The sequence below is a fragment of the Mesocricetus auratus genome, unplaced genomic scaffold (assembly GCF_017639785.1).
Source record: "Mesocricetus auratus isolate SY011 unplaced genomic scaffold, BCM_Maur_2.0 Super-Scaffold_100045, whole genome shotgun sequence".
In the NCBI taxonomy this organism is placed as follows: domain Eukaryota; kingdom Metazoa; phylum Chordata; class Mammalia; order Rodentia; family Cricetidae; genus Mesocricetus; species Mesocricetus auratus.
The window spans coordinates 8,680,322-8,708,260 of NW_024429222.1; the positions used below are offsets into that span (position 1 = coordinate 8,680,322).

Below are 27,939 nucleotides of genomic sequence, written 5' to 3' on the forward strand. Positions count from 1 at the left end.
CTCCCCTTCCTTGCAGATCAGAGTCAGAAACTCTATTGACCTGGGAGCCTGTCCCCTGCAGGATGTGTCTCCGAACTCTGTTCTTGGTGTTGCAAGCAACCTGTGTGGTTTGGGGTGAGTACTTTTGAAATAAGATTTGTGGGGACAAGGTTTCAAATATTTGCAGAGTTGTGCATAGAGCAGAAACAACACAGACCGATTCAGTTCTACAGGATAATACAGTCTTCCTGCTTGGGCTTGCCTTCAAGTGGCCAGACCACGGCACAGGACATACTGAGGTCAGGAGAGGATAAAATCCCTGAGACCCAGCAGCACACTGTACAGAAGATACAGAAAGACAAGGAGCCAACTCTAACACAAACGGAGTTTGTGCACAACTCCAATCAGGTGAAATAGGTTTCCTTACTTCACTGGACCTCAGAGAGGATTAGGTGGCTTCATTTCTAAACTTCTTAAGGAGATGCACATTTGCAGTAGGGCTTGCCTTCATGCCTTTATATGTGGTTTGCCCTCCATGCATATTTTCTACAAATACATAAGTATGTGATATATTAATAGATAATATGAGATATGGTCAAGATAATACATCAGGAACCAATAGTCATTGAAAGACATGGTGTTATTCATTGTTCCCAACATAGAACTGGGGGTGGGGACACAGGAAGTGCCAGGTCAGTGAGGAGGCTCATGGCTTCAGCCAGTGCCTCTTCTGTTAGCGTTTCAAGGCATGCTAGAGAACAGTGCCCATCTTGGCTGTCTGATGCCAGGCTCTGGGTGATGAGGCCGGGGGACAGGTGGACAGTGGTCCACACTATCAAATCTGAGTAAAGCAAGTTTAGGACCATGACTCTGTAATGGACAGACCCTGAGAGTGACAGTTCCCACAGGGCATGATGGCCTCATCAGCATCAGACACACAATGGTTACTGTGTGGCTATAGCATTGATTTTAACATGTATCTGGAACATTTTATTGACTGAGAAAAGGGGCTCACAGGGATGTGTGTGCTTCCAAGTTTGCCTGGAAAATCAGATCCTGGGCTGTCTCTAGATCTTGAGTCCTGAGTCAGTGTTCAGGAGTAAGCACCCCAAAAGCCTCATCTATCTGAACATGTGACTCTGAGAGAGGCCTGGAACTGAGTGGAAAACAGAGTAAAGAATGACTCAGATATGGAGCAGAGCATTCATTTGATGTTGGTTACCCTGGCAATGCCACTCTTTCTATCTTTAGGAAGTTCACACAGGATGCCTCCAAGTTAAATGGCATATCAATAGTTACCTAGAAAGACTCTTGTTATGAATACTGCCAAGAAACAGGGATGTACATCTGGTAAACAGTAGGTATCACATATGTGTGCAATTTAGATGATGCAAGTCATAACTGCTCTTGGTAACGTTCTCATTCTCCCCCACCCCCACCCTATCACCTGCTCTCGATGATCTGGGAGATAGTTCAGAGATAATTCAGCCATGACTGAGCATTTGTGATCAGACTTTACCCTCTTTCACTTCTGAAGCTCACATCTCTCCCATCCCTCTTTTCAACTCCTCGTCTCCTTGTCTTCTTAGACTTCCAAAGTCCATGCCCATCTCTGACCACCACTCTGGTGGGTGTTCTTATCAGCTCTGGCTGTGTCTGTCTGTAATCATGGCTCTTTCTCTTGCTTTACACGCCTACAGTGGAGTCTCATACACGCATGCCACAGACTCTTCCCGTTTTGAGATGATGACAAGCAGTGCCATTCTTGTTGGTTTATCTTTGTCTCACTCTGCAGTTCAGCCTGTTTTAACTTGCTATGTAGCCCACGCTGATCTAGAACTTAAGGTGATCCCCTGCCCCAGCCTCCCAAATATTGAGGTCTTTCAATATGGCCACCTTCCTGAGACAGGGGCCACTTTGTCTTCCTCTAGAGACAGAGGCCCTTTGTTCCTCCCTGACTCCGGCATGCACTCAGCATCAGGGACCTGATGGACACAGGTTTCTCAGAAGGAGACCAAAGGCTCTGTTTGTGCTAGCAGTTTCTTTCCCACTGTGACTTTGGCAGCATGCTTTTCCACCTCCCACTCCAGTGTGATTTAGACTCAACCCTCTGAGGTAAGTGTTCCTCATCTTAATTTCACTTCAGAAGCAAATGGTACGCATCGGTATTTAGGTAACTTATTCAAGGTCATGTGCTTAGAAAATGGGGAACCCTCATGGAACCCAGGACTGACCTTGTCACTCTGATGTGTTCTTTTACTTCTCCATGGTCCACAGGGCACCCATCCTCACCACCCGTGGTGGACACTGTTCATGGCAAAGTCCTGGGGAAGTATGTGAGCTTAGAAGGCTTCCCACAGCCTGTGGCTGTCTTCCTGGGAGTCCCCTTTGCCAAGCCTCCTCTTGGATCCCTGAGGTTTGCTCCACCACAACCTGCAGAGCCCTGGAGCTTCGTGAAGAATGCCACCTCCTACCCCCCTATGTAAGCCACTGGGGTGGGCCTGGGTCTACTTGAGTGAGAGCTTATGTTTTAGAGTGATGCAGGTGGGAGCCAACCACTGGTCCAATAGCCTTCTGGAATCCTCAAGATTACTTTAGAAACATTACAGATTTTTCATTCTTCTCTAGAATCATCTGTTTGTCACCCTCTCTAAACTGACAATATAAACAGAACTGGGTAAAAGAAGTACTAATCCAAAGATTAAATAAGTTAGTATATGAGGGAAATTAAAACCAGTGTCTGAAGCTAGATTCCCTTCAACTGAAGAGAGGATAAAGAAAATGTGGTATATTTACACAATGGTGTATTACACAGAGGTACGAAACAACTACATCCTAAAATTTGCAGGCAAATGGACAGAACTAGAAAAAAAAACATCCTGAGTGGGGTAACCCAAAACCAAAAAAGACAAATATAGTATATATTCACTCATAAGTGGATACCATATATAAGGCAAAAGATACCCAGTCTACAATTCACAACCCCAGAGAAGCTAGAACCCTCTTCCAGAAATAGATGGAAGCAGATGCAGAAATCCACAACTAACCAATGGGCCAACATCCTGGAGCACAATCTAACAAAAGAGTCAAGACCATGTTATGGAAACCCACACAAACAGCTGACCTGAGCTAGTGAGAAATCACTGATTCAGGTCTGACAAATGGGGAACCTGCACAAGACCAAACTAGGCTCCCTTAAAATAGGTGACACTGGTGTGACTGGGACAATATATGAGGCCACTGGCAGTGGGTCCAAGATCTAACTCTAATACACAAACTGACTTAGGGAGCTCATTCTATATGAAGAGATACCTTGCTCAACCTAGACATAGAGGTGCTTTGACTCTGCCTCAGTGAGTTGATGAGACTTAGTAGACTTCCTATGGGAGGCCTTACCCTCTTCAAGGAACAGATGGGAGGAGGGGTGGATGGGGGAATTGGAAGGAGAGGAGGAAGGAGGAACTGGGATTGGAATGTAAAAAATAAATAATAAAAAAAGAAACTGCAAAAAATGAAAGAAAGCAATCAGTCATGTTGCCGGCCTTGAACTCAAGAGGCAGCTGGAAGATCACCGACAGGGACACAGCTAACCAGAATGACAAGGAAAAGAGCAACAAAAGCAGAAAAATGAGGGCTGCATGTTTAGACCTTGTGCACATTTCATGCAGTGACTTCCAAACAGGGGTGAGAACATGCCTGCTCTTTTGATAGAAGTCAAATTACCAAATCAGACAGAAAAACCACCTCACAGATATCTGTCAGTCAAACCAGGCCATAATTGCTATGTGAGCCTGCTATTATTATTATTATCATCATTATTATTATTATTGTTATTATTTGCATCTGGAGATTTGAGGTCATATGTTAACACATTAATTGAAATTTTGGTCATAATTATCATGCATCAAGCTGTTGATTGCATGGTTGCATTTTGAAAAAATGAACCAGTGTCTGGGACTCCAGGATGACTCAGCAATTTCCACTAATTCTATTTCTATTCTACACTGGCCCTTCATGATCTCTCATTAGGGAAGCCAACAGTTATTCTTTGTGCTTTATGATCTCTCATAAAGAAGCCAACAGTTAGTTATTCTTTCATAGGAGGCTGACAGAGAGCTTTAGAGATAGCATTGGCTTTACTTGGACCAGGAACTTTTCTGCAAAAAGCAGGAAAGGTACTCAGCCAATATTGTCCAGCATATTAGTGACTAGAATGCAAGACATTGAGATCATCCCGTAAAGACATCACCCGTAACTTGCAACAGGCTAAACAGTTATCAGTGGAAGTTCTTGGATTTACAGATGCCTCAGAGAGACTAGCAGAAGGTCACCTAATGAAAGATCAGGGTCACACCTCAACCCACGGCACTAGGCCTAGACAAGGGCAGGCACTGAGCAGACTCTAGTGAGTTTATCATATCCCAGGTAGATCAGCCTGTGAATATCTTCTCCATTTTCCCAAAGGCTCCAGGAATAGGGGAGATGCCAGGTATTTGTTCCTTTACTGGGTTGGGGATCTCTGGGTTCCCACTATTTATGCATAAAGTTCCTCTTATTAATTACACCAGATTCTAGTCCTGTGAACGCAGCTGCCTTTACTAGATCAAACTTCCTGTGCAATGTAGAGACCCAGGTGGCATTTCCAGCTTCTATATGTTGGAATTTCCAGTGTCCACTGTCTCCTCCAGGTGCTCCCAAGACGCAGTGAGAGGGCAGAGGACCAATGACCTCATAACCAACAGAAAGGAGAAAATCCCTCTGCAGTTTTCTGAAGACTGCCTCTACCTGAATATTTACACTCCTGCTGACTTGACAAGGAGCAGCAGGTTGCCGGTAAGAAAGGAGACTACTGGTCTGTCTAGTCCTGTGTGCTACAGCATCCAGGCCTTCAGTGGGACTGGAAGGGGATCCTTGCAGCTAGATGCATGGGTAGACAAGCCAGGACCAGGTCAGGAACCAAGAGCCTCCTTTCACCACAAAAAATATGCTAATGCATCACTTCATTTCTCCCAAAGATTCTTATTTTGGTGGAATTGCTATATATCTGGAATGCACAGTTTAAGTTTTTCACATTCTCTCACGCAAATAGAAGATTCTCAAAATGACTGCTGCTGGTTATTAGATGACAAATCTGGTCTCCAGAGCAGCTGAGACACGATTTACAATGATGTGAGTGACAGAAGGAATCTTAGAGGAAAATGAAGGGCCCAAGCCTCTGTATACAGATAGAGAAACTGAGGCTCAGATAGGCAATGGAGGGTGCACAGAAGGAAAGGATCACGGGACAAGAGCTTGGATCTTCTGTCTCTACACCTGTGCTCCTAGGCAGGGGCTGCCAAGGGAATTTGTGCTACCTTTCTCCTCGCATTACCTGTGACAACGTCCAGGTGGAAACTCATGGCCCATGATGGCTGTGTGGAGGGAGGAGTCTTGGCAACCTCATAAGCACTTTCCATGCCCTTTGCCAATCACCTGTGTTTTGATTTTAGCTCATTCCTCTCCCTGGCTGCCTTTGGCATGTGCTGATGGCCTAGTGAGTCAGCATTTTCCATTGAAATAAAGGAAGAAGTAGGGCATGCTGCCAGTTATAGACCACACACTCTTGGAGAGAAGTTCTGTAAAGACATGATCGTTGATGTGCATAAGATAGGGTGTGAGCACCTACTCACTCTCCTGGGAGCACCTGGGATGAAACTCAGAAGTAAAGGAAGAAACAGAAGTCATCAGAGCAGTATTTGACCCTGAACATGTTTGCATTGCATGAGGAGGTGAGAACAAATCTCACTCCCACCCATTTTTCAGCTTCTATTCTCAACTCTGTCTACACAGCCAGACTTTGGATCAGGAGAAGCAAGGACAGGAACCATTATGCATAGCCTTCCTTCAAGGATCGGTCATCTGGTCTGCACAGACACCTGGGATAACAGGTGTCTTCAACACAGCCCTGGCTACCCTGCAGGCTCAGCCTTTAAGATGATCTGATTCAGACCCTCTATGTAGGTGGTAGAGACCCCAACTGGAGGATAAACAGAAGCTCTTGGACCTTGGAAAGCAAAGGACTGTCTAGCTATGTACAAAGGCTCTAGAAGCATGGGATCTGAGCATAGATTTTCTGTACACTTCCACTTGCTGAAAGAGCAGGAATCGCCTGCCTTCCTTGTCTCTTTGTACCTTACATGTTGTAAACTGTCTGCAGTGGCTTCTGGGCTATGTCTTAGTCCTAGTGGAGGACACAGCAGCACTGACAGTTGTCAGAGCTATGGGAGGGCTGAGCTCTTAGCCCAGGTCATTGATCTGTGACCATGAACTGCACTGGTGAGCAGCTCAGCTGTGAGCCGAGGCCAGTTGGCTGCTCAAGTCCTGCTTCCACCTTTCATTAGCTGTGGGATCACAGCAGAGATGCCTCAGCTTTTCCTATTATCATAGAGAATAATCATTTTACTGTGCTCAAATAATCCTTGTTTCTCTTTCCTGTTTGTTAGCAGTGTTGTATAAGATTTCAAGTTTCTTTTCTCCCAGTTCTGTGGAATGTAAGTTCTTTAAATCCTGAAGCCTTAAATTAACAGTTATTGTATCCCTCCTCAGCCTGAAGCTGCATAAAAGAGTCCGGTGTAGAGTAGACACTCTTAATAGTTAGATGGCTGAAGACTTCATGGAGAGGGAGGCTGTAAAGTGGGTTTAGCAAGATGTGGAGGACTGTGGTGGAAATGTAGTGCACTCAAGTGACAGGATAGGGTACTAACCAGGGGCCTGGAGATGAGTTTATAGACACGTCATGGTTAATAGAAATGAAGCTAAAAGACTCAGCTGCCTGAATGGACCAAGTATCACGATGTCAGCATGCTGGGAAACAGATGACATCATTGACCTCTGTCATTCCCATGATGATGCTCTCAGTTAGAGTGGCCCTGGGGAGACATGGCACACAGGTCTAAAGAGAAAAGTAGGGACATTAAATGAGGTATCATCCTGGCTTCTAGCAAGGCAAGTTGAGAAAGAAGTACAATACTATTCTGTAACCATAGTGGGCCAGGCCACAAAAATCAAACCAGATGTCTTCTGAGCTCCTTCCTAATTCTATTTCTATGCCAAGTATGGTTCTTTTCTTGCCACCTAGGTGATGGTGTGGATCCATGGAGGTGGACTGATATTGGGCGGTGCATCAACCTATGATGGATTGGCCCTCTCTGCCCATGAAAATGTGGTGGTGGTAGCCATTCAGTACCGCCTGAGCATCTGGGGATTCTTCAGGTAGGGTTTGTGGATACTCCTCTTTGCACATTGGCTTCTGATTGATCAGCTCTATAGCAGTGTATTTGAAATTTGTGGATGACATGGAGATCTTACTTTTTTAGGCCAGTGTTTGGGTGACTAGAAACCAAGAACTGAATCATTTCATCAGACTTGGGTATGGTCAGGGTTCCTAGGCTACAATGCATCATGGTGGAAGAACAGAAATTGAGTCTGTGGAATAAACAGACAACTACATGGCAAGGCATAACGTCCGAGAAAATGGGAAGGCAGTCTTGCTCTTTCGGTAACAACTTCCTTTCTCAGGATATCAATGATTCCCTTGATCAAACAGATAGCTGAAAAATACAGTGTGCCCAATAAAAGACTTCACCATCTACAAATTCTATCATTGAATAAACCAGGCACATTACTTATCAAACCCCCCACTTGTAGAAAAGACTGTATTCAGACCATCAACCCTGCAGAAGCAAAGATGCCAGAATCCAGTTTTAGTAATTTTGCCCTGAACAGGGATGTTTGATAAATTTTTCCATGATGGTGGTTCAGTCCTTCATTACCGGGCCTTATCTCCTCAGCCACACTGCTCTTGCTTCTAGGATCTCTTCCTAAACACCTACTCCATGAAACAAAGTCCTGTTTATTCTGAAAAACCCAGTCTTCATGTTGCTGTCTTTGAAATGGTCACCTGTATTTCATCAGCACTCTGCATTCCTCTGTGGCAGCAATCAGCACCACAGCACAGCACTTGGACACTATGCATTTCCTCACAGGGAAGCAGGGAAGGAGTGGGTTCATGAAGGGATCTCAGCTAGTGGTTCTGCAGGAAAGATTTCAGGTGACCATGAAGCCAAGTGGGCCTAGAAGCTACTGCAACCTAAACAGTGCTCAACCTAGCTCATATAGCTAATAACATATAATAACCACAGTGAGATGCTTCCTTGCCCTGGCCTTGCCCAACTCCTCCTCCTCCTCCTCCTCCTCCTCCTCTCTCTCTCTCTCTCTCTCTCTCTCTCTCTCTCTCTCTCTCTCTCTCTCTCTCTCTCTCTCTCTCTCTCTCTTTCTCTCTCAATACCCTGAGTTCCACACTATTTGTAATTCCCAATTTGCCTTTAAATCCTACATCCTCCTTTCACCTACCTCCTGCTCTTCTGTAGACACCCATAGAGTTCTCACACCTAGCAGGGAGAAGCTGAGCCCCTTAATACGCACTGACCATTCTTTCATCAAACCCTCACCTGTTTCCCACAGGATCCTACATAGCTGCTGACTGCTCCAAGCACCCATTTGTTCACAATACGGGCCTTTCATACATGCCGGACTCTTCTTTTTGCTCACACCATTTTTCCAGGAAGGCAACAAATCCTCATAACGCTATCTTTAAAATATGCTCAGAATCCTACTGCTTTGGATCCACATTTTTCACCTTTCAAAGCCTTTCTGTGGAACTGGTTAGGGGTGAGTTAATGTTATAACCAACATTTCATTCAAACTTGCACTTTTCCATGATGGTGCTGCATATGTGGGCAGAATACTTGGTGAAACAGTGAATGATTGGGCCATGTCATGCCTTTGTGTAATACATGAATTTCAGTGACATAGAAGCCTTGCCAAATCTCACAACAGTGGCTCTGCCTGGGTCTCACAGAAGCTGCATGAATGTTTTTTTCTCCCAATCCCAAGACCTTTACACCTGCTCCTCATCTTAACTGAAATTCTTCTTTGGATATTTACAAGGCCCTGGTGCTCATTGTACTTAGAGCTCTGTCAAATGCCACCAACTCAAAGAGGGTTCCTCTGGTGATGAGTCTACAGGGTATTCCAGACCTACCCTTGCTTCTTTCTTTACCTGAATTTCTTTTCCCCATTGCTGGCACTATATTGACATATTATTTGTTACTTTGTGCTCTGATCTGTAACAGAGTGTTGCCATAATTTTTGCTTTTGTTTTGTTTCAAGATGTTTTGTAGCCCTTAGATATATGTTAGATCCCTAGTGAGTAGTTAATTGTTGGAATAATGTACGAGAGCCTCATGCAGGTGAAAATTCCAATGTCAGGGATGCGAGTTCACCTGGATTCTGGAAAGCTGAAAAGGACCCCAATACACCTGTGGTCCTAAAATCCCAGCCATGCAATGTATACCTTCTTTGTCTCTTGCAGCACAGGGGATGAACACAGCCGGGGAAACTGGGGCCATTTGGACCAGGTGGCTGCACTGCGCTGGGTTCAGGACAACATTGCCAATTTTGGAGGAGACCCAGGTTCTGTCACCATCTTTGGAGAGTCAGCAGGAGCTGAAAGTGTCTCTGTTCTTGTAAGTGTCCCCAGCACCAGCCCTCGTGTCGAGGCTTGCTGGTGGGACCTGTTAGAAATCAGTTGGTCGCTTTCAAAACCCCAAACCTGGACTCAGTGTCCAGTTTACTCACTGTACAATATTGATGGTTCCTTGAAAGCTCCCTTCCAGTTCTAGCTTGGAGCAGTGATAACTGTAGCCACTTCGCTGATTTCCTTTCCCCTCTATCAATCACATTTCTTTCAAGCATTTAAAACACGTTTATTTAAGAAGCAGGTTGCATCTCATTTTACACAGAAGGCTTTGGCCTTGTCATGTTTCTGTTACAGATCTTTGAGAATTTCATGCAATGCTTTTTGATGCTATTCATTCTTTCCCTGTCATCTGCCATATCCATGTGCCCCTCCCTCCCATTTAACTTTGTGCCTCTTTTTGTTTTAAACTCATCAAGTACAGTTTATGTTGTCCATATACCCTTGGGTGTGGCCTTCGCTGGAGAGTGTTCTACCCACCAGGTCCCCACTCTTACAGAACACTGACTCCTGTTATATCAGTCGCTATCAATAACCATGGCTTCTTAGTAGGGCTGGGACTTGGGTTGATTATAAACTACAAATAGAAAGAAGCAGTTGTTTGGATCCAAGGTAGATCTATATATTTGGGTTCTCAAGTGTGGACATCAGGCAGAATCCTCTCTGTAGTGGCCTCCGAGTTTGTCCATGACTAGCATGGCAGCAGCAGAATCTGGAGCAGAGGAGTGAGTTCTTTTGTAGACAGTAGTGAGAGGAAGGATGCATGAAAGTGAGACAGGAAAGAGTGGGTAGCACGTGTGGGACACAGTCAAATTAAGTTATAAAAATAAAATTGCTTATATGAATAATGGGAGTTAAGGAGAAGTTATAGAAAGTTTTGGTAGCTATATGAAACTCCTAGAGTTGAACAGAATATTAGTTTAGTTATTGCATTTCACTTTACATACACATAGTCTGAAGAAAGAAACATTGCAGATTAATATTAAGAAGAAAAAAATGTCATCCCTAGTCCTATGACTCTTATACGTTCACCGTGGATATCTTGTCCTACCTATATCTCTTGTTTCCTCAGAGTATGTCTATTGTCTATCTATTCATCTATCATTTATTTATCATGTTTCTAAGCATTCTCTGACTCTTACAATCTTATGCTGTTTCTATAACGAAGCTATTCTTTAAAATGCAGTATGGCATGAATATCTCCGAAATCATTAAACATGCACATAGCATTATCATTCATAATTGCACAAAGTTCCATGGGGAGCCATGAATTGATTATTTATCTAATACTGCAATGCTATTGCCTTGAAGTATTTACCATTGTTTCCATGATGGTGCAGCTATTTCCCCCTTCTCCCCACTTCTTCCTTCTCCTTCTTACGTCTTTTGTGTTAGCCTGACCCACAGGCAGCTCCTCCACTGAGCTGTATCCTTGGATCTTTTTATCTTACACAGCAGTGTTCACCATAAATTCAGAATAAAAGAATTTCTCAGACAGAATCTGTAACTAGGAATTTCTAAAATGTCCATCAAGTGTTTTTTGTCGCCATAGGCACTTGCCACACACTTCCTCTACCGTTTCTCACTCTGTGTCCTCGTTCTACTCAATTGAGTTTCTTTGTGGAATCCCAGACCTGAGAAAGGACTGAGAGATAGAACAGACAGATGAAGTGGTGTCGTGTCTACTGAGTGCCAGAGCCTCTAAGAATGACCAGGGAAGAGAAACATTCAGAGGGCAAATGGGTCATGGGACCTCTCCTGTGATCATAAACTCTCCTCTTGTCTCTAGATGTTGTCTCCCTTGGCCAAGAACCTCTTCCACAGGGCCATTTCTGAGAGTGGTGTGATCCTTGTTCCTGGCTTGTTTACCAAGGACCCCAGGACAGTCACTGAGGTATGTCCCACCCTGGAAAACGGCCATACTCTTTCCTGGAGTCTTCAGGGGTCTTTCTGGTTGTAGGATTCAGCTATGTGCTCAAGGGATTTCTGAAGTGAAGATAGCTGGACAGAAATCCCTTCTAGGGTTCCATCTAAACTATACTCCACAGGTTCTGAAGTTTCTTCCTGTGAGTCCTGCTATTCAGATGCCTTGCAATCTGCATGGGTTGTGTGGGAAGACAGGGTGTCCTCTGAAGCATGCCACACATATTAGCTCTTCTTATGTAATAGGCACTGGAAACTAGATGCCAAATGCCAAGTAAATGGAGGAAGTGAATCTGAAGTGGATGGTGGAATCATGGATTCCTAGCCCTCCATCCACTGCACTTGGCGTCTCTTAAGACAATACACTTCTCCAATATTGTGGCTATTTTAAAAGTTAAGGTAACAGACTCAGATGTGTTCATGCCACCCCTTACAAATTATAGCAGGGGCAACATTTTGTGGATCCTAGACCCCAAGTGTTCTGGTCTGCAGTGTTTTCAGGATCACTTGTCTGTCTGTAGAAATGGGGCTTAGGATAGAACCCACTGTCTACACCAATGGTGGATACTAACGTTGTTCTTGACCTCTGTGTTTGCCTGTTGTCTCATGCAGAAAGTTGCTGTTATTGCTGGGTGCAAAACCACCACATCTGCTGTCATTGTTCACTGTCTGCGCCAGAAGACAGAGGATGAGCTCTTGGAGGTCATGCAGAAAATGGTGGGTGTGTTTTCCAATGGTATGTGCTCCAGGTGCTTGGTTCCAGGATTCGTTTATTCAACTGTTCTTTAGCTCCAAATTGTGCTTGACATAGTTTCTCATCTCTTGAGAGCAGTGTCAACCACCTGATCCTAAGTAGCTGTTTAAAGCTCTCTTTTTTATCATTAGAAGCTTCTAATTTAAAAGAAATTCAATAACAATATGGTAAAATTTTTCAAAATATTCTCCTAGTTCTTTCTAAATTTAATATTCCACCATTCTTCCTTTCTGTTGTGTTTTGCGATATTAAACATTCCATGTTTCCAAAAGTTAATGGTATCTTGGGTTTTGAGAATGTGGTTATTAAGTAAAGTTTTCAGAAACATTTCAGAATTTTTCTTGGAAAATTGAGACTGTATCCAAAGTAGTACTCACACATAATTTTCCAAGATTATGTTTCATGAATAGCCAAACCTGTCTATTCATTCATCATCCATTCATTCATACATACATACACATATTCAATTCTTTGAAATGATTTTATCAATATACAATTAACCTATATATAACTGTTCATGTATCTATGGCAATCTGTTCATTATCCATGCGTCATCCAGCCAACATGTATGCACTTTTTTATCCAGTTCTCCCAAAGCAATTACTGTCTATCAGTTCCCTGCTAGCTTTTACATTTTTCTCCATGCTTCCATCTGAATCAATAGTGAATATAATGAACAATTCTATCCATCTTTATATCTATTTATTGATCCAGCCTTCCATGACAACTGCTAGGAAGATTAGTGTCAGAGTAGGTCAAACAAAAAATGAGGAACACAGAGAGAAAGAACACTCATTATAGCTAGCAAGTTGATACCTCTCAGAGAGAGTGATATTTTGAGATGTATTATTATTATTATGGTGGCAATTATCATTAGCCACCCAGGGGCCCAGTCCATAGCAGCACAGCAGGCTTTACGCAGGTCAGAGAACCTGGAGAGGAGATGTGGATAGCCAAACTCCTGGAACAGAGAGGCACAGACACACACTGGAACTTTATCTGAGAGCCAAAGCTTAATTCTTCATTTTATTTCTCTCTCTGCTGGTTGTTCTTCTGACTGTGTTCCTTTTCTGTTCTGTTCTTTTACCCTGTTTTCTTTTTCTTTCCAGTTGTTGCCCTTTCTCCATTTTCCCTGATCTCATCCCTTTACATTCTTGATGTTTCCCTTCATATTTCTCCTTTTCCTGTATCTCTTATTTTTCTTATCTCTTTTGTACCTCCTAATACAAATATTTCTGTGCAAAACATTACCTCACAACCATAAGTTATGTATTTTCCAAAACCAAATTAAAATCTTTATGTTATAAGAAATCACACTGAGATCACAAGTTATGTTTTTCTTAGAAGCCCATAAGTAGTTAAACATTTTCCTCATCCTCAAGCAATGACTCATTTATAACTGATTAAGCAAGCTATGTATAGTTCAGCCACTTCCTTTTGTACTAGTTAGCCCCATTTCTCAAAGTTTCAAGCATTTACCAAAATAGTGCTATCTGGGACCATTGTTCAATGCAAAGGTGATAAGGATCATTTAATAATATAACCATTACTCACAAATAAATCAGACCCATTATCTGAAGTAACATCCACAACCCCTTCAATCTTGGTGGGCTGGAATGAGAGTCAGTGGGCTTACAGGAGTTGGGATTTTCTATCTCAAGCAAACCTAGTTAGAAGAAGCCTTGAACAGGAAAAGGAGTGGGTTGTTATAATCTTTCAAAGGACTCAAACCTAAGAACACAGCTTGGTCCAGGTGCTCCTAAAATAATAATAATCCGCATCTCAGGTTCCTAATGATTTGTTGACTTCACTCTGAAACATGTTTGCCTCCTGGTGAAATTAAACAAAACAACAATCAACACTCATACCCTCTAATAGCTTAGAAACTATCTAATCCTGCAGATTAACACTGGTTTAGGTTTAAAGTCTGTTTGACCAGCAGTGTCAGGTATCCATCTTTGTGTTATACTCTATGTTCTGAGGCATAGAGATCCAGCGCCCATGGTGAACTCATTAAGTAAGAATAGCAAAAGGGGAGGGAGTACAGAACTCATCCTGTCCATCCATCATCCATCCAGCTTAGTTTCCTGTTGAAGTCAAAACATCCTGCCACTGATGTCACCTTGTCCACACATTTTCTCAACAGAAACTTTGGGGTGTTGTTACCTGGAAGGAGAGATTTGGGAGGGCTGAAGGAGGATCCTGATACAGAGGCAGGCATCCTCTCAGAGCCTCAGTAACTCTGACTCTGGGTCCTAGCACTTGGTAGTTCCTATTGCTGCCCTCCCTCATTCTGCCCCACAACTCACCTGTACTGAGACAATGTCATGCAGGGTTCTCTTACCCTGCTTGAGAAGAGACTGGGAGAACAGTGTAGCATGAATAATGTAAACACACAGACAACAATTGAGGTTCAAACTGAAGTTCATGTAAGCAAAGTAGCCAACCACTAGAGAGTTCTCACCTCTGCCAGTGCTCAGACTGAAGGAGTGATTGTGTTTTCTGATTACATCTCCAAACTGTAGTGCTCCTCAGACTCACGGATCTCCTTATATACTCTCTAGTGCTGGGATTAAAGGTGTGAGCTCTGTTTCTCTTTTAAAGTGATTCACTCTCATGTAGCCCGAGGTGGTTTTGAACTCACAGAGATCCATTTACTTCTGTCTCCTGAGTCCAAAGGTGTGTGCCACCACTGCCTGGCCTCTATGGCTGTGACTAGCTTTGCATTCTGATCTCCAGACATGCTTCATTAGGATCATAAATATATCACCACAGAACAGAGTGGGAGATGTGCCTTTACTCCAGGAAGACTTCTAACCATAATCTCTTTCTTTGCCTCCACAGAATCTGTTTAATATCAATGTACAAGGTGACACCAAAGAGGTAAGGATGTTTCAAGGTTTAGAGTCTACCAGTGTTAGGTAGTGATTAAAAGAGCTTCTGTGTGTGGAATCACAGTTCTTTCTTATGTATGTGTAATGTTGAGGTCTACAGCAGTAAAAATCACTTATGGGTTAAGAGTCAAGAGGATCAGAAACAAGGCTGGCACTACTCCTCCTCCTAACCAGCAACCTGTATCATCTTCTTAACAGCAATTCTTGCACTAGAAGGCGCTATAAAAGAGGCTGTGCTGCCAGAAAGCTAAATTGACTAACTATGGATCATGGAAAACATTGTTAAGCAAAACAAAAATCCTAGGAGAACCATAGGATGAAGATGTTACACTCTTTCTTGTACCCTGATAACTCTAGTAGAGACATCCATGATTTTTCCATCTTCTTACTTCTTACTTCAGGTCTGCTAAATTTACAGCCCTGTTCTCTAGTCCCTCCGTGGAATCCCAGGGTACACCTCAAATGTCTATGGAATTTAAAGAATCTCAATTCTTTCAGACCTTCAGCATTTTTAAAAGAAGCTACTACTATGTGACAGGTTATGGTTTCAGAGATGGATGCAGCATTGAAGCAGAAATAGGTCTGTCCCACACAAAGAATTCCAGCTTTCGGGGCAAAGTGTGGCAAAATAAACTAGTAAACTAAGTTATGTCTAGTTGCAATCAGAGTTAAGTTTAAAAAGACAGTGGAAAATAGGGACAGAGTTAAAGCAAACCAAGTGGGAAGTAGGAAAGTGACACTCTTGTATCCTGACCTCCTATTTGACTCCATTTCCTAAAGGATACACCACCTCTCACTGGTAGTACAGACTGGAGACCAAGTCAACAACACATTAGTCTTTAAGGACACTTAAGATCCAAAGTACAGCACCTCCATTTCCTTACAGCTTCAAAATAAACATGGAAATAAGGACGTGTTGGGATGTCACTCTGTGACTGCCCTTCTCTCTAGTCTTGCTTCAGGACATTCATTTCTTCAAGCTAGAAATTCAACAGGCCTGGGTTTATCCCCAAATAGCAACATCTCTGTTCTTGGCTACGGTCTTCTCCATTGGATATGATCCTCTTGACCATGAAGTCATTGTTGGGTCAACAATATAGTACACCTAAGAGATGGGGAGGGGATCTGTTTGTTTTCCAGTTGGTCATTTTGGGAAATGGTCATGGGATACCTAAAGTGCAGGATGAAACTGTGGAAATGATAGTAAAGCGTGTAAATGTGTGGATTCCCCATATTTAGCATCCACACGGCAATAAGAAACTGCAGAGAGTTTGGCACTGACGCTGAAGAAAGTTAGTGTCTTATTACCCAGGGTTGATAAAGTAGTAATCCATGCTCATATGGTGCTTTATTATAGTTTAAATAAATCCTACACTTCAGAAATCTATGCTATATAATGTGTCTTTAAACTGTGACTTGATGTGGAAGTCCCCTCTGTATGCTGTGAAGGCATTTTATTAGCATGGCTAGTAAAGAAGCTGCTTTGGCCTATGGAAGGGCAGAATACAGCTGGGTGGAAAATCCAAGCAGAAAGAGAGGGAGAAAGATTATGGAGTTGGGAAGACGTCAGCAGCCTCTGGAGAAATAAAATGTCAGAGCATTACCAGTAAGCCACAGGCCACATGGCGATGCACAGATTAATAGAACTGGATTGACTTATATATGTAGAGCTTGGCAGTAAGAAGTCTGCCTAACAGTTTGCAATTAATATTAAGCCTCAGAGTGGTTATCTGGGAACTGGTGGGCAGCAGAGAAACCTCCAGTTACAGTGGCCCACATATAAGGAAGATGACAATATTGTGACGAGTGATTCCCAAGAACCTAGCTCTAGAATTCCACTGCAACAGAGGCCCAGGACTCACCAATCCAGCATTCAGGAAAACTGTATAGACATAACTATTATGACTAGTGAAAATCAATTCTATGGAATGTGAGTGATTAAAGTTATTATGTATATGTTTATAAATTTGAAGTATTTTCTATGTGATACATATTTAGTGAAAATTCTTCCCATCCTTTGCTTCCCTATTTCTATTAACCTCATCACTCACAAATGCTGAAAATCTCGTCTCTGTGGTTCATAGACCACCTGAGGACACTGATTGTGTGGCCGCTGCCCCCAGTCATGGCGTGTGTGTTTCAGCTGCAGTCATGGGGTCTGTGTTTCAGCTGTAGCCTTAGGCAGGCAGATCAGGAGATGCTGGTGATCTATGACACTGTGCTGCTCTCTTCCCCAGAACCATCCTTTTGTACCAACGGTGCTTGACGGAGTGCTGCTGCCAAAGGCACCAGAAGCGATCCTAGCTGAGAAGAATTTTAACACTGTGCCCTACATTGTGGGAATCAACAAGCAAGAGTTCGGCTGGCTTCTACCAACAGTGAGCATAAATGGACCCTGTAGGCAGATACTCCTGCACCCACCACTATCATGCCTTCACTGTGTTCTCTGAATTCTGTCTTTAAGGCCTGAACTGTATAGTGAGCTGTTCCCATTGCTATAGTAAATTCATCCAAGGAAATATTTTCTGGCATGGTCCAACTGAGATGCCCAGGCTTATGAACACTATACCGATTACTCCTTGTTTTTTCTTAATGAATTCTGAAATTCTCAGCCTGGTTGGACTTCATTGGCATAACCATTGTGCAGCCTGGACTCTCGGGTCCTATAGGTCGCCACAGGAACTCACAGTGGCTTATTGCCACTATTCAGAGAAAATTGCTTTCTATCACGGAATAAAACACTCACTAATAGTAAAGGTTGTGTTTTATTCAGTAATAGGATAGCAAAGATAGAATGATAAAACATTGCCTGAACTCAAGGCTGGTGATGTTTCCAGACTGTTGAGAATACTGCAAGATATTGTGGTGTGATGGAGGTAAGTCCACATGCCTACAGCCCAAGCAGAAAGAGACTCCTCTTGGTGACAGGAAGCAGAGGTCCAGGTTGAAGTAAGAACTTTAATGGAGTCATGTCCCTGTCTTTCCCAGGGACTGAAGGAGAGACCAATAGATAGCTTCCTCAACATTTATCCAAAATTGTTGATCATATTTTAAAATTTACCTTTATGCTCTTGAGTTAAAAGTTTTGTTTTGATGTTATACATTTCAAAAATGAAAGAAATAATTGATTAACTGGTTGAATGACTGAAGAGGATTTTGTATAGAAACAACTTCAAGAAAGGGTTCCCTTCAGGGGCCAGACTTCTCATGAGTGTTTTGTTGTTGCTCTGCTGGAGGAAAGAGTAATTTCATGTGAAAGCATTGGACTTTCTCAGGTAGGCATTTTGTGGGGTTCTTTAGGATGTGCCTTACCCTGCCTGAACAGAATCAATCCAATCTGAGAGTCATGCAGCTCTCTTTCTCTGCAGATAGATTTCAGAGATCAGCGAGAGCACAGATACAGCTGTTGATTCAGACACTGCGTCTTGGGGACAAGGGGGGACAGGGGACAGTGGGACAGTGGGCCTGTGTAAATCTGCTTGCTTCATTGACTTCTTTTTCTCGAACTCGTGGAAGACCCATACCCCCTCATGAACAGCTAGTTCCTTCATGCCAGAGTGGGCAGGATGGTTTTCCTGGCTGTCTCTTTCTGTTCATTCCTGGTGGCTCACAAATGCTTAACTTTTTTTTTTAAACAGATGATGGGATTTCCACAAAGTGATGTAAAATGGGACAAGAAGATGGCCATAGCTCTCCTGCAGAAGTTCACTCCCCATTTTGTAAGCACCTAGGGATTTGTGGCCACGGACTGAGAAATGCAGAGTCTTTGAGGGATTGACTCAAATTATGGATCAACCCGATGTCTCCCACTGTACCACCCCAGGAAGGGTTTGCACAGCCCATGGGAAGGTCAGATTCAATGCAGCATCATTTGGCTGGAGAGGTTGGTGATTGCTTTTATCATCCATTTCAGGGCATAAATGAGGATGCAGTTCCAGATGCCATTGAGAAGTATGTAAGAGGTAGCAACGAGCCACTCAAAATCAGAGACGGAGTCCTAGAGATCATTGGGGATATAACATTTGGTATCCCATCAGTGATTGTGTCCCGTGGCCACAGAGGTGAGTCCCAGATGTTAGATTGGAAGAAAGACAAAGATTCTCCCACTTTGGTCCTAACCTGCACACTTCCTAGGAAGGATAGACAGATGTGGGAACTTATCATGGTCAGTGTGCAAAGTTTTATTCAGCAAAAGTTCTGTTCAGTTTTGTTTTTCAAGTAACAGACTCTGAGGAAGAGGGGAAAATGCAAGTATTACTTTGGTACTTAATACCAGAAAACAACACCAGGGATGTGAGGGCTGACACAGGAAGAGATGAAGGCCATCAATAATGCTCTGCCAGGCACATGCCCACTGTGGGCAGCAGGAACTGTGGGATCCTTAGGGGAGGATCATATGTCAGGTCTCAGGATTATTCCAGAGCACAGAAAGGGGGTATTTACCCACCGTACTCACTTGTTAGTTGAACAGTTTGTGCTTTGATCTGTTTGTTGAGTAGTTATAGTGATCAGAGTAAACCATGAAGCAGAGTCACCGGGGCTGGAGGTAGAACTCAGGCTTCCCTGCCCTGACAGGGGTACCAGGAGACTCAAGTACATCTGCTGAGATGTGGAATAGAGGCAAATGTCACATCATTGAGTTGTTTCTAAAACAGTTGCTGCACAGTGGAGCAGTGAATCAGTGTGAGGTCAGGAAGTTTGCTCAAGCCAGGAGGCCAGGAGGAGAGTTTGGTAGTGGATATGCAGCATGCAACAACTCTGTTGTCACTGTGACAAAATATCTGACATTAACACGGTAAGAGGGGAAAGAATTGTTTGCATTGTTTAACTGTGTGGTGGGCAGCTCCAGCGATGTATCCCTGAGGTTGCCCTGAACATCACTCTGGGGAGCACGGTAGAGCAAACTAGGCCACCTCATGGCACACACAAAGCAAAGAGGAAGAGAGATTCAGGAAGTGGTCAGCAAAGACAGAGAATCCCAAGGACCCACCCCAGAAACCTAGTTCCTGCAGGGTGAGTCCCGTAAACTCCCATCTCCTTTCAAAACAGCACCATCCGCTGGAAAACTAGACTTAACTGTATGTGGGGACGCTTACACAAAGCATGGCATTCTATCCCCATGCGACAAACGCTCATGATATAAATCATTTCACAATGTAAAAGGCATTTAGCTCATCTGCAAGAATCCCCATGACTTGCAGTTTTTTTGAAACTTCAAATCTTTTTTCAAAATTTTATGCAAATAACATTTTTCATCTATCTTAAACACCAGTTGCAGTTCCCCTCCCTCCTCTCCTCCCAGTCCCCCATACCCCACCCCAACACCCCTTCCCATCTACCCCCATCCCCTCCATGCCTCCTCTTCCTCCATTCAGAAACAGGCAGGCCTCCCTGGGCTCCAGCACAGCATGGCATGTCAGCTAGGCCTGTATCACGGCCGGGTGTCCTTCCTTCTATAATATGGTGTTCCCTGTATTTCACTCATGAAACTGACTCTGAACCACGAGTCTGGGTGCGGTTGGATTTGGCCTGCTGGGATCCTATTGTGTATTTTTTTCTGTCTGTGTTTATGAAGGACATTGGTGCCGCTATATTTTCCTGTAATGAGCTTGTTTGATTTCCATGCCTTTTGTGATTCTGTCCTCATGGGGGTGGAGCTATATGTTCTCTGACTTTTGAAGGAATTTGGCAGGAAAATGGTTTCCAATTCCTTTCTAAATGTTGTGACTCTCAGAACACATGGCTTCATTTTCTTTAATTGTCCAAATATATATTACTAAAATGCATTGTGAATGTACCCTGGACAGTCCATATAATGCTACCTTTATGGATGTGATTTCAAGACTAACCACCTGGTATTGAATAGCCATTTGGGGGGTCCCTTTTCTAAGGGAGGCTGTTTCTCCTCATCTTAGCTTACTTTGGCTGACTGATCATTTTAGCAGGTCTGGTGCAAGCGACCATAGTTCAATGAGTCATGAATGCAAAGCATGTCATGCCTAGAAGTCAGCATTTTCATGGCACTCTTCCTCATCCTCCAGCACTTACAGTCTTTCTACCTACCTTTCCTTGGTGTCACCTGTGCCTTGACACAGGGTAATGGTAGTGCAGTTATGGAGCACACTAGCTCTCCTCTTTGAGTATAAATATTTGGAAAACAGTTTGACAATGTGCCTAGTTAGGAAAAAATGAGGAAACAAAAACAGCAATAAGTTCTCCCCAAAGTCACATGATTTCCTCATCCACGGACTTTCAACCAGTTTAATAGAGCCAGAAAGTAATTCTCTCTCGTGTGGAACAAGCAGCAAGTCCAATCAGCAAGCTACACAGTCCTACAACCACTGTTGCACCATCAACCACATCTTGCCTGGCATTATTCATAATAGCCAGAACCCGGAAACAACCCAGATGCCCCTCAAGTGAAGAATAGATAAAGAAAATGTGTTACGTTTGCATAATGGAGTAATACCAGCTGGGGAAAAAAATGACTTCATGAAGTTTGCAGGCAAATGCATGGAACTAGAAAAAAAATCCTGAGTGATGATAAACACAGTATGTACTCACTCAGAAGTGGATATTAAATAAAAAACAAAAGATAACCAGACTACAGTCCACAATCCCAGAGAAGCTAGGTAACAAGGAAAACCCTAAGAGGGTCATGCATGGATCACCCTAGGAAGGGGAAATAGATAAGATCTCCTGGGTAAACTAGGAACACCAGGGGGTCAGTAAAAAGGTATGAGAAGAGAACATGAGGGAACAGAATGGACCAGTTGGGGTAAGGACAGAAAGGGAGAGTAAGGAAAGAGACACCTTTATAGAGGGAGAGATTATGAGTTTAGGGAATCCACAAAGATGACCTCAACTAAGACTCCTAGTGGAGAGGGTGCCTGACCTGGCCATGTACTGTAATCAGATTGATGACTGCCCTAATTGTCATCAGAGATAATCTATCCAGTAACTGATGAAAGCAGATGCAGAGATCCACAGTTCAGCTCTGGACTAAACTCCTGGAGTCCAATTGAAGAAAGGGAGGAGGGATTTTTATGAGCAAAGGGGTCAAGATCATGATGGGTGAACCCACAGAGTCAGCTGACCAGAGCTAGTGGGAGCTCAAGGACTGACTGTTGGAGAACCTGCAGGGGAACTAACTAGGCCCTCTGCATGTGGGTGACAGTGGTGAGTCTTAGGCAGTTTGTGGGACCCCTGGCAGGGGGACCAGGTTCCATCCCTAGTGCATGAACTGACTTTTGGAGCCCATTCCCTATAGAGGGATACCTTACTCAGCCTTGATAAAGGGAGAGGGGTTTTGTTCCTGCCAGGCTTTGTTGACTCACTATAGGAGGCCTTACTCTCTCTCTCTCTCTCTCTCTCTCTCTCTCTCTCTCTCTCTCTCTCTCTCTCTCTCTCTGAGGAGTGACTTGGGTGGGGGAGGGGTGAGCCAAAGAAGGGGAGGAAGGGGGAACTTTGATTGGTATGTAAAATTTTAAAAAATCTTTTAAATAAAGTAAACAGAGTTCAATGCTAGGTAATACCATTAATGATTCCCTGTATCCCAGAGGCCTAGATTGCACCTTCCAACAATACATAAACTAGCCGGAAGGAGAGTATTTTCAAGTCAACTTCAACTTGATTTTTCTGTCCTACAACCAAAATGTGCTACATGATCAGCAAAAGATTCCTAATATCTAGTTTTGTGGGGCAACAAAGAAAAGTGGCAATAATCTATGTTGTTTGTAGTGTGTGAGGGAGGTGCTCTGGGACTTCTCTGCTCAGGAAATCATAGGATGGTATCCCATTCCTGGCACTGTAACTTTCTTTTAGTAGCTCATATCTTCTGGGAGAGGGAACGGATTGTTCACTCATGGAGGGCTCAATCTCCTCATTCAAAGAGCTTACATTTTCAAATTAGTTTAAAAAGCAGTGGGTTTCTTAAGGGTTTTTCATACATCTTTAATTTTGGTCAACCAGCTCTCACTCACTTCTCCCTTTCCCATCTCCTCTCTCTCTTGTCTCTACTTAAACCTTCAGCATTCCACTCCCTTTTTTCATGTAATGTGTTCTAGCATCCCCTAACTCCTTAACACATTTTCTCCTTAACCTCCCTGTGCCTTTTAAAGCTTCCTGACTTGTATAGTCCCTTCAAATGCAAAAACCCTAGAAATTTGAATCTAGGATCCATACACAAAAGAGAACACAGTATTTGTCTGACTGAACCTGAATTATTTCACTTGGTATAACGTTTTCAGTTACATTCTTTTTCCTACCAATTCCATAATTTTATATTCTTTATAGCTTAATAAAAGCCCATTGTGTGTGTACTGCATTTTCATTATTCTTTCTTAAGTTGATGGATGTCTAGGCTGATTCCATTTCTAGTAATTTGGAATAGAGAGAATAGCAATGAACAAGGATTGCAAATAACTCTAGAGGAGCCTTTAGAGTTGCTTGGGAGTATATATCCAGGAAGGCTACATGGTACTTCTAGTTTTAGCTTTTTGAGAATCCTCCACACAAATATTCATGGTGGTTGAACCAATTTGCACTCCCACCAACAATGGATAAGAGTTACCTTTCCCTATATTTCCATCAGCATTTATTGACATTTGTTTTTTGAGGGTGTTGTTTGTTTGTTTGTTTTCTTTTTTGATAGTAATCATTCTGATTGTGGCAACAGGGAATCTAAAAATAACTTGAATTTGAATTTGATTTTCCTGATGCTAATAATGTTCACCATTATAGAAAATAGTTTTAGCCATTTGTACTTCTCATTTTGAAATCCTTGTATCATTTCCATGACCTATATTTTGTTACATTGTTTATTTTCTTGATGTTCAGCTTCTTGTAACTTTGTACTAATCCTGTATCAGATATAAATGACAGAGTTTCCTTCATCATGTAGGCTGCTTGAAACTCAGTTGACTGAGTTCCCTTTGCTATACAAAACCTTTTTTAAAGTTTACTAAGTACGATTTGTTGATTACTAGGTTTATTCTCTCAACAGTCACAGTCCTATTCAGAAAGTCCTGTGCATATGTCTTGACACATACTCCTGACTTTTTCCTCTAGCAGTTTTACAGTTTCAAATCTTATGTTAAAGGCCTCCACCCATTGGTAGTTGGTTTCTTGCAAGTTGAGAAGTAAGGATTGAGCTTCATTCTTCTACATAGACATATTTGTCTTTCCTAACATAAGGATGCTATCTTTTGCCTAATATGTATTTTTGGCATTTCTGTTAGCCATGTGGTTTTGTATCTGGGTCCTCTATTCTACCCTATTCATTTGTGTATCTTTTTCTGCACCAATACCATGCTGTTTTTAATCCTAAGGATCTGAAGTATAGTTTGAAATCAGATATGGTGATACCTCCTGCAGCAGTATTCCTACTTCTCAGTATTGCTTTGGCTATCCAGGGTCTGTTGTACTTCAAAGTAAACATGGCTTTCTCTGTTTAGGTGAAGAATGTCTGTCACTTGGATTTTAAATGAGATTGCTCTAATAGGCTCTATGGGGTGCTGTTCAGGAAGGTGATTAGGGCACCATTGTCTCTGTAATCTCAATGTTCTTATGGCTCTGTTATATAGGAGAAGGAAGGTTGTAAGTCTTTTCCTGTCACTTCTCTTAGATCACAGAGTTCTACCCAGGCTTATTCTTCTTCTGGTACAACAAGAAGCAAAAGCAGGCAACCTTTTGTACATTTTTATAGTTTCACAAATTTCTTTCCTTTCTGTGTGTTTCTCTCTCTCTCTCTCTCCCCACCCCCCCTCTTTCTCTCCCTCTCCCGCCGTGTGTGTGTGTGTGTGTGTGTGTGTGTGTGTGTGTGTGTGTGTGTGTGTGTGTATGTGCAGATCCCTGTGGAGCAGGGGGTTGAACCTAGGTCTGCCAGTTTGCTAGGCCAGGACTCTATTGATAAGATATTTACCAAATCTTCATAAGTTATTTCTGATTTGCTCTTTATTTGCACACTTCCCTGACTTTTGTCTTAGTTTGTTCTAGTTTCTTTTAGTATAAACTTCCACTGTTTCTTTGAACTCTTTGTATCTGTAGCTGTTTGTTACTTCTAACTAAATTTACTTTTAACTAAATTTATGAATTCCCAGAATATGTTCAAATCATATTTGTATTCCTGCAATTTCCAATCTAAAATTCCTCCTACTGTTGATTTAGGTTTTCTCTAGCAAAGATGGAGGTTTCTGTCCCACCTGGTCCCACAGCTGCTTTGCCCCAAATAAAACTGTTGGCTGATGGATAGGGCTTCTTATTGGCTAGCTCTGTCTCAATTATTCACCTATTCCTATTAATCTATGTATTTTCACGTGGTCTTGGCTTACCGGACCTGTTACTCATTTGGTGTCTACATGGTGTCTCCTCACAGCCTCCCTCTGCCTTCCTTTCCCCAACCTTCTCCTCGTCTGGTTGCTCTGCCTATGCTTCCTGCCTTGCTATTGGACAAACAGTGTTTTATTCACCAACCAATAAGAGGAACATATATACAAAAGGACATCCCCCATCATTCTAGTCTATTCAGAAAAAAAATACTTGCTATAATTTCATTGCTGTTAAATTTGATGAAGAATTTTTCTTGTGCCTTCACATGAAATGTATTTCTGAAGAATGTTCTATGGAACTTGAAAAAGAATGAGACTTCTGCTAGCATTATATGGCACATTATCTTCATTTTGGTTGGAATATTTGTGTGTTATACCAGGACTATTTCCATATGAAATTTCTAGGTGAATGATGTGACCATTTTTAAAGGTGGGGATACTGAAGCCTCTTCCTGGTATTGCATGTGATCTTCATATTACCTAAGATCATTTGATGCATGCCCTATATATATAGATGCTCTGATATTGGGTGAATATATATATGTATATATATATACAATTGTTATTCTCTCTTGATGAACTCACCAATGAATTCAACATGCAGTGTCTTTATTTCTCTACTTTTACAGTTTATAATCTCATATAACCATAGCTATGTCTCTTCTCTGATAGTTTCTATGTGTGTATAGTATCTCTTCTGTTCCTTCACCTTCAGAAGATATAAGGCTTTATAAGTGACAAAAGTCTCTGCCTTTCTTAGGAGAGTATAATCTATTTATATTGGAGGAAATTATTGCTATGCAAAAATCAATATTGCTATTTTCTTAGGATTTATTGTTGTTTCTCAAATACTCATTTTTTCTACCTATCTGGCTCTCCTCCCTTGTGGCTTGATGATTCTCCATAGTGGAATAACTTGAGTCCTTTTTGCTTTGCTTTTGTGCCTCTTCTATATTGAAAATAGATTCTTCTCTCAGACATTATACCCTGGTCACAATTTCCCCTCCCTCTAGTCCTCTCAGATCATCCCATATCTTCCCTCTCCCTCAGATCCACTACCCTTCCATCTCCCTTCAGAAAAGAGCAAGCCTCCAGGACACAACAACCAAAGGGGATAAAACAAGACACAATAAAACAAGACAAAAGCATTCATACCTAGGCTAGATAAAGCAACCCAATGGGAGGAAAAGAGACCCAAGAGCAAGCAAAAGAGTCAGAGACACACTTGCTCCCACTGTTAGAACTCCCACAAAACACCAAACTAGACTGTTATCATTACTATATATTTACCAGGTTCATTGTATACACTCATTTGAATTGCTTACTGTAAGACTCAAACACAACTTTTATTTATTAGCTATGTACATATAAGCAAACCAAGGATCCTTCTTGAAGCTGGTTATCTGAAGTGCTTATGACCAGGTCTTTCCTTTAAAGGCAGGAGGAGTCTTGATTCTATCTGGGTATATGTCAAATAACATGAGTTGTTATGAATCCATGTCTTCACAGATACTGGAGCTCCTACTTACATGTATGAGTTTCAGTACCACCCAAGCTTCTCATCACACATGAGACCCAAAAATGTAGTTGGAGACCATGGAGATGAAGTATACTCTGTCTTCGGTGCCCCCATTTTAAGAGGTAATGACTCGTGGCTAGTATGAGGGTAGAATTATGAGGTCCAGCTATGCTTTTAGTGGTGACATGTTTTAAACCTTTCTCTCCTTTCTTTTTTTATTCCTCACAGATGGTGCCTCTGAAGAGGAGACCAACCTCAGCAAGATGATAATGAAATTCTGGGCCAACTTTGCTCGGAATGGGTGAGGTCATGGTAAAGATGGGACTGGGGTGGTGGGCAAGATGAAATTTTCACATACTCACTGGGAAGAAAGACAGTTTCTAAAGTGACTCAAATCCAATCACTCCAAAGCTTTGCTCTTACAGGTTCTCCCCATCTTTTGTAGTGGTGGGGAACAGATAACCCGGTAATCACTATACACATCATTAAAAAAAAGTGGGGTATCACAGAGTTGCTTTGAGGAATTCTGTTCGATTCTGTTCCCAGGAACCCTAATGGTGAAGGACTACCCCACTGGCCAGAGTATGACCAGAAGGAAGGTTACCTGCAGATTGGGGCCACCACCCAGCAAGCCCAGAGACTGAAAGGGGAAGAAGTGGATTTCTGGACTGAGATCCTGGCCAAGAAACAACCCCGGCCAGAGCACAATGAGCTGTGAATGCAAGGATCTGCCAACCTCAGATCAGAGAAGCCAAGATGTTCTTTCGCTAAAGGTGTTTGTAAATTTTGATGGATCTTGGAGGACCATGGGGATTTTTTCAGAGAGATGGAGAGAGGCCGGAAGGGAAATGTTTGTACTTGTGGCCTCAATTTTGAGAATAAATGTTCTTTTTAAGGTCAAATAAGTATCTGTGTTTTGGACTGACCATAAAGTCATGTACCCCCAGGAAGAGAGAGAGAGCAGG

General features: G+C 42.5%; 1 protein-coding gene across 1 annotated transcript; it reads left to right on the forward strand.

Annotated features, from left to right (window-relative positions):
* LOC101831681 (carboxylesterase 1F) lies at positions 1-27,876 on the forward strand. Its single transcript, XM_040735305.1, has 14 exons — positions 1-114; positions 2,257-2,461; positions 4,668-4,812; positions 7,097-7,230; positions 9,392-9,545; positions 11,346-11,450; positions 12,092-12,196; positions 15,078-15,116; positions 17,365-17,505; positions 18,766-18,846; positions 19,041-19,188; positions 26,965-27,096; positions 27,203-27,275; positions 27,521-27,876. The coding sequence occupies exons 1-14, from the start codon at positions 63-65 to the stop codon at positions 27,690-27,692; spliced, it is 1,686 nt and encodes a 561-aa protein (XP_040591239.1). The 5' UTR covers positions 1-62; the 3' UTR covers positions 27,693-27,876.
* Positions 27,877-27,939: the final 63 nt, after the last annotated feature.